Source organism: Schistocerca americana, chromosome 1 (assembly GCF_021461395.2).
Source record: "Schistocerca americana isolate TAMUIC-IGC-003095 chromosome 1, iqSchAmer2.1, whole genome shotgun sequence".
Lineage (NCBI taxonomy): Eukaryota > Metazoa > Arthropoda > Insecta > Orthoptera > Acrididae > Schistocerca > Schistocerca americana.
Genome location: NC_060119.1, coordinates 15,734,362 through 15,740,838, shown reverse-complemented (window position 1 = coordinate 15,740,838; position 6,477 = coordinate 15,734,362). Strand labels below are relative to the sequence as shown.

At 42.7% G+C, this 6,477-nt stretch overlaps 1 protein-coding gene across 1 annotated transcript; it reads left to right on the top strand.

The window, feature by feature from the left end:
• Positions 1-4,334: 4,334 nt before the first annotated feature.
• LOC124622201 (molybdenum cofactor biosynthesis protein 1-like) lies at positions 4,335-4,760 on the top strand. The gene has a single exon (XM_047147854.1). The coding sequence runs from the start codon at positions 4,335-4,337 to the stop codon at positions 4,758-4,760; it is 426 nt and encodes a 141-aa protein (XP_047003810.1).
• Positions 4,761-6,477: the final 1,717 nt, after the last annotated feature.

Below are 6,477 nucleotides of genomic sequence, written 5' to 3'. Positions count from 1 at the left end.
CGTAGCGGCTGGGGTACTGTTGTGTAGTTGAGGTGCTGCAGAATTGTTTGTATGGTCCCTCATATTACCGATGCTCGGAACTGGTGTTGGTAAAAGCACGCTGCATTTGCCGTGTGAGTCAGTAGGCTCAGTTGTTCGTGTATGTTGCTGCTGATTGCATTTTGGACCCACCAGCTTCGAAGGTCCATCTTTGTTCCACAGAGCTGTCACTTCCAGCTCGAGGACTACTGCGGTGATATTGAGGGCCTCTCTAGTATATTCACTGGTGGTGTGACTGGTGTTGGTGTTGCTGTTGCTGTTGCGTTGCTTCCACCCGTCAGTTGGACAATGAGCTCATGCTGTCTCCGAGCCATTGCTTCTTGATTTGTGGCAGTAAAGTCCAGATTTAGCTGGTTCATCACTTACTGATAGGTGGCAAAGCAAGACAGAAACATTGAAGGGAACAGATGGCACTCCTGCCTCTTGTGCTGCAGTCTTGCTACGGGTCGTTGGGTGGGACCTGCTCGGTGGATCTGCCGTCTCCCAGACATAAGGATACTTTTAAGGATAGAATGTGGATATGAGACAATTTTACTTTTTCGTCTTTTTTAGTGTACATACAGAAGAGGGGAGTCCTTATGACTCACTTGTGCAAGATGCAATGCTCAGTGCAAGAGAGCACGGGTGGAAGACAGCAGCCTGTACTGGACAGTGTTGTCCAATGTGAACGTGCCCTGGACACTGAAATACCCTATTAAAGAATGGGAGAGTCACACTGGGGAAGTTCCAACCACAGTTGCAGGAACTTTGAGCCAGAACTCATGGCCACCTAGCACTGTCAAGTGTGTAGCAGCGTGTGCTTGTAGGTGACACTCCAAAGAGTGTCCTGTGGCATCTACACCAGTTTTAGCATATGTGTAACACAAATATCCTCTCGCAGCTACTGCAGATACAGGGGGAAGGCAGCTGCTCAGCTGCGACTCACCCGTAGTACTGCCCGAGGTTTTCCTTGGTGGGAGGACTGGAACGAGGTGCACCAAGCCTTGTGATGCCCATTGAGGAACTGTTGGAGTGAGACGTAGTGACTCTGAGGTCAAGAAAGCTGGCAGTGACCAGAACAGGGTGTGCTGACTTCCCCCCCCTCCCCTTCCCACCATACTGCTTTCAGTGATGCCATTGCAGAGGATTACACTGTGGTTGGTCATCTGGTTTTTATGTGGGCCAGAACATGAAGCTTTCCTTTGCCTTTTTTTGCTAAATTGACTCATACTTCTGGACACAAACACCTATACAGAGCAAATGTATTGGCATCCAGGATTGGGTTATTTGGGGGGGGAGTGACAGTTTGTTATTGTTTCCGCCCCCCCTCACCCAGCTTCCCTCAAAAATGCAACTCGCTAGCAACCTCGCTGTTAGCATACGACAGACATCTACAATTTTAATAACCATAATACACACACAAAAATATATTAAATTATTCAATATAATAGTAACAATACAAATAGGTGGATCAAAGAAGGAAGAAAACTTAGAACAAACAAAAGAACTTCATAAAGTGTACAAACTGACATGGACACACTGTAATAAAAGAAACATTTCAGTACAAGGCAAACACATGCGCTATAATACAGTTATAGTATCAGAAGCACTCTTCGCATCAGAAATGACCACAATCTGTGGACCAGGCACCACAAAGCAGAAAGAATACAATGCAAAATCCTCAGAAAATTTTTTGGAGCAGTGCACAGAGATGGCATATGGATGAAGAGATCGACCAGAGAATTATAAGAACACAGAGGCAGATTCAGTCACAATCAGAAAACACCGACTAACATTCTGTGGACACATACACACAATGAACAGCGACAGATTCACAAAGGGATTTAGGATGTAGTAAATGCCTTAATCAAAAAAACCAGTTGGTTTCAAGAGATAGAAGAATGCCAAAACGAGCAGGAATCAGAATGGAAATGATGAATGAAAGAGACAAATTCAGAATCAAAATTATGAACATAAAACTTGAAGTAAAGGGAAGGAAGAAAACAGAGAAAATATGTACATATCAAAGGAAACAGGAACACAGTCAAAGAATGAAAAGATTTTGGGAAGAGAAAAGGGAGGAGGAAAGAAGGAAAAAGCTGAACAACCATGTAACAACGAAGTTGAACTCTGTCAGAGTGTGTGCTCACCATCATTATTTCAATAAACATTATGACTGAACAGAGGTCTGCAAACACATGTGAATGAGGGGAATACTGTTTCTATCAGTGATTTCCAACTGTGTTCCGGAAGTCATTCTTTCTGTTGTTGTTGTATCGGATCTGTTCACAGCTGGTATGTTCAACCCAGTGGTGTGCAGCTTTACCCGGCTGGAATGTTGTCAATCAGACCAAAAGCATGTCCTTGTGGGCAGACCCTAGCACAAGCAACTGAAAAGTGTCCTTTATTAAATGTAGCTTGTCATTGCTGGAAGAACTTGGCATTTTTGACACACTTCTGTTTCCACGCTACCTCCTTCTCCAAAAGTTATGTGTGCATTTGGAAATTGGTGAAGTAAAAAATATAAAGACATCGTGTCATTCTGCCACATCTGTCTGTAGTGTGCATTTTGGGGTGCGTGTACGATACAAGGCATTTAGGTATGATGAGGTTACTTAGCCATTAATGTTCACAATGGCTGGCATAAAGGAAACATGACAAGTATTACATTAGAAAGCAACAGCGATAGCTTTCCGACTGCATAAATTCTATTAGGCAGAGTCAGAGGCAGACACAGTGGCCTGTGCCAGATACGAGGGTTGGAAGTGGCTGAAATGTGAGTCGTGGGACAAAGAGAAAGAGAGAGAGAGAGAACACACAGACAGCACCATAAATCATTCCCCATCTCTTTCTGCACGGAATGCACCACACTGCTGCCTTCTTAAGTGCACCCCAGTATAATATGTTGTTTGGGAAGTGGGTGGTAGTTATCACCATTGCCACGACCTCCCCTTATATCCACTCCTGCAAGATTGTGAAATCTACAGCCACTGAGGAGATTTATGTGAGATGTTCCTATCAACTTTGTGTAATATTCATATTGCACACTTCTGCAGACAAAACAGATCTTCGACCTTAGCTTAGGAAAGAAAAGAATCATAACAGATCATTAAGGTTCAAAGAGCTTGTCTTGAACACTGTAAGGGATCCGTGATCCCACAAACAAAGATGCTAGTATCTGACGCCCAGGTCGATAGCGGACAGGAGTAGATTGTCAAGTGCTGCAGTAGGCAGTGAGACTAGTGCTGAGTGCGCAGTAGTATGGTAGAGTGTCAAGTGAGAAGTAGAGCAGGAAAGACGGGCAAGAATGGTGGTCGAGTGAGTTGTAAACGGTAAAATTCACTGGAGTATCTCGAGTGAGCACGTCCCCCTGATCGTCGTGGGGTTGACTCTCACTAATGCCGATTCGCAAGTGATAAGAAACAGAAAGTGACAAGTGCCGAATTACGTGTTTCACGTCAACCGTGTCGGCCAGCAACAACCATGGATTGCAGTGAGGATTGTTGTGAATGTTAACCATCAGCATTGCGTGTGACAAAGTACTGAAAATCAGCAATCAATAAAAAGAGATAACCACAATTAGACGTGTAAGGCAAAGGTAGCAACTGCCTCAGAATTTGTGTGTTAGTAGGAAATATATATCAGTTGTACATCACAACCTTTGTGATTCTTAACAATAGACAAACTTTCAATCATTAGCTATTCCGTCCCAGAACAGCCGCATTCGGTTGAAATACTCCCGAAACCACAGCAGAACAACGCAGAACAACCAATAGCCTTTTATCCATTAAGCACATGGTCATATATCATAATAATTAACTGTTTGGTGGCTTCGGTAAATTACCCAAAATCCAGTAAAGGAATTAATCGGGGGTGTTTCAACACGAATGCTTAAAAATTCTTTTGTAGTTAACCTATTTTCAGATTATGAAGAGTTGTTTGTTACAGCTTGTATTTTTGTTCCAGGTGGCCCTGAACTTGATGGCTGTAGTGATGTCGTGAAGGCACAAAGTCGGAAGTTGTTAAACCTTCAGAAACAAGATTTTCAAAAGTACTTCTTCTCAGATACCAATATTTCGCCCCTGTTTGTGTTGGATACACAGATGTCTCAGTTGTTGTCACGTAATTTGAGTGTAGTGACTGAATCTAGAAAACAGTTTCTTTTGCTTCCCTGTGCCCCAAGCATTATGTGCAATGCAGGACTCCTAACAAAACAAACACACAGAGCACAGCCCTCTGTCTTCTCTTGCCGTTTCTGCAGTTTGGGAGCACAGTCCGAAAGTCGGACTCATGTTGACCGGTCTGGCAGGGCGAAAATGGTCAACGTGGGTTCGAAGCTGGTGACAGAACGGACTGCTACAGCACGAGCAAAGGTTTTTGTGGGACCCGAACTGATGAAACTCATACGAGAAAATGGCCTGAAGGTACTTAGCGTTGCTCGCCTGGCGGGAATTGTGAGGTCCAAGCAGACGTCCAGCCTTATCCCTCTGTGTCATAACATATCTTTATCCTCTGTGGCTGTGGACATTGAACTGGACTCTGCTCTCAACTGTGTGATTATAACTGGCACGGCAAAGTGTAGAGGGCAGACGGGCATGGAGATGGAAGCTCTCACTGCTGTATCGGTGTCTGCCTTAACAGTGTACGATATGTGCAAAGCTGTGAGTCATGACATTGTGATATCTGAAATAATGCTTCTGGCCAAAAGTGGGGGAACTAGAGGAGACTTCCACCGGACATGAGCATCTGTGTGGGGCAGTGAAATAAGTTAAGTATACCTGGTGTGATGTAGGCAAATTTCAAAGTCTGTTCATAGTTATCATAAATTATATACACATCGAATTGGCCTGAATATAAGTTGCACCTTTAATTTCGAAAAAGAGAGAAACTTAATTAAAAATAATTTGTCAAGTTGCCCATTTACAAAAGCTTTTCAAAATGTGATTTACCCTTAACCAGTTTTTTTGTAGTACACTATAGATAAATTACACACAAAAACAAAGCTTTCAGTTGCAGTTTTCATGTAAGACACTCTTAACTTCACTAACATTCATTGTTTTGTCACTGTCAGTATTTTTGTCACTCTCCTCCCAAAGTACAGTGCCGTCGCTACAATCCCGGGCATTGCATGTGCAGCATTTCTTGAACCGTACCTTTAAAAAGCACATCTGTTAGATGAATAACTGTGAGTTTGAAATTTGCAACGTAACTGTACTGAATTCCAAAATTTTCTCTCAATGTTGTGCTTCATTGGTGAAGAATAAATTATATTCTTTAGTTAGAGAAAAACTGTGCCTGTTCCATTGTCTAAAATAGTGAAACTGTGAGAATGGGAATACAGAGGGGTCCAGAAAAATGTAGACTCTCTTTGATAGTCAATATTGATGGAACAAAATGGCATAGTGTCAAAATTCTTGCATGGGAGGAAGATCATTTTGTGTGTTCAAAGTGACACCCGTTAGCAGCCAAGCAACATCAATGTTGCTGAATTGTTGACTGAAGTACAGCTGTCAATGTTGCCAGTGTGGTAGCTGCACAGGATGTCTTGATGGTTTCTCATATCTCATTCAGTGTAGCTGGGTTCTGTTGGTAAACTTTGTTTGTCGAGGTTCCCCATTGGTAGAAGTCGAGAATTGTAAGGTCCCATGAACTTGGTGGGCACTTGACAGTTCCTCTTCGACTTATCTGTCGTCCAGGTATATTTTCATCTAAGTAGAATCTGATATCTCTGTGGTGGTGAGGCGGAGTACAGTCTTGTAGGTAAAAATCTTTTGTTTCCAAACACCACTTGGATGGCTAATAAAATCAATGTTTGCAGCATATGATACACCTCACCAGTTATGTACCTTCAAAGAAGAATGGGTCAGAGAAACAATACTATGACGGACCACACCACACATTAACACCAAGTGAAGTAACATGTTTGTCCATGTGAACATGAGGATTTTCAGCAGCCCAATACACGCAGCTATGACAGTTTACACTACCATTCAGGTTGAATTGTGCCTCATTAGGCCAGATAACCTTCCCTGCAAACCATTCATCTTCGTGAAGCATGCCTTCAGACCACTCATAGTGCTCCATCCTTCGATTCGAGTTGTCCTCATTCATAGTGTGAAACAATCTTGGAATGTACACTTTCCACTTTGCAGTCTTCAGAATTTATCATGCACTTGATCAGCTTATCCCACTTCCCCATACACAATGCTTCATAGATTTTTGAGATGATCTAGAAAAATGTTGCAATACAGCAGTGCTGGAACCTGGAGGTTGATGTTGTTGTTCAGAGGACCTTTCCTTGTGCACATTTTAAACAGCATTGTCGGCTTAAAATTTATACCAAATACAATAAATTGTTGTTTGAGTACAGCCTTGCATTGCTCAAACAATAGTTGTACTTCATTCAGTGCTGCATTGTCATCTGCTGGAAACCCACACGACAAGATCTGTTGGGAAAAC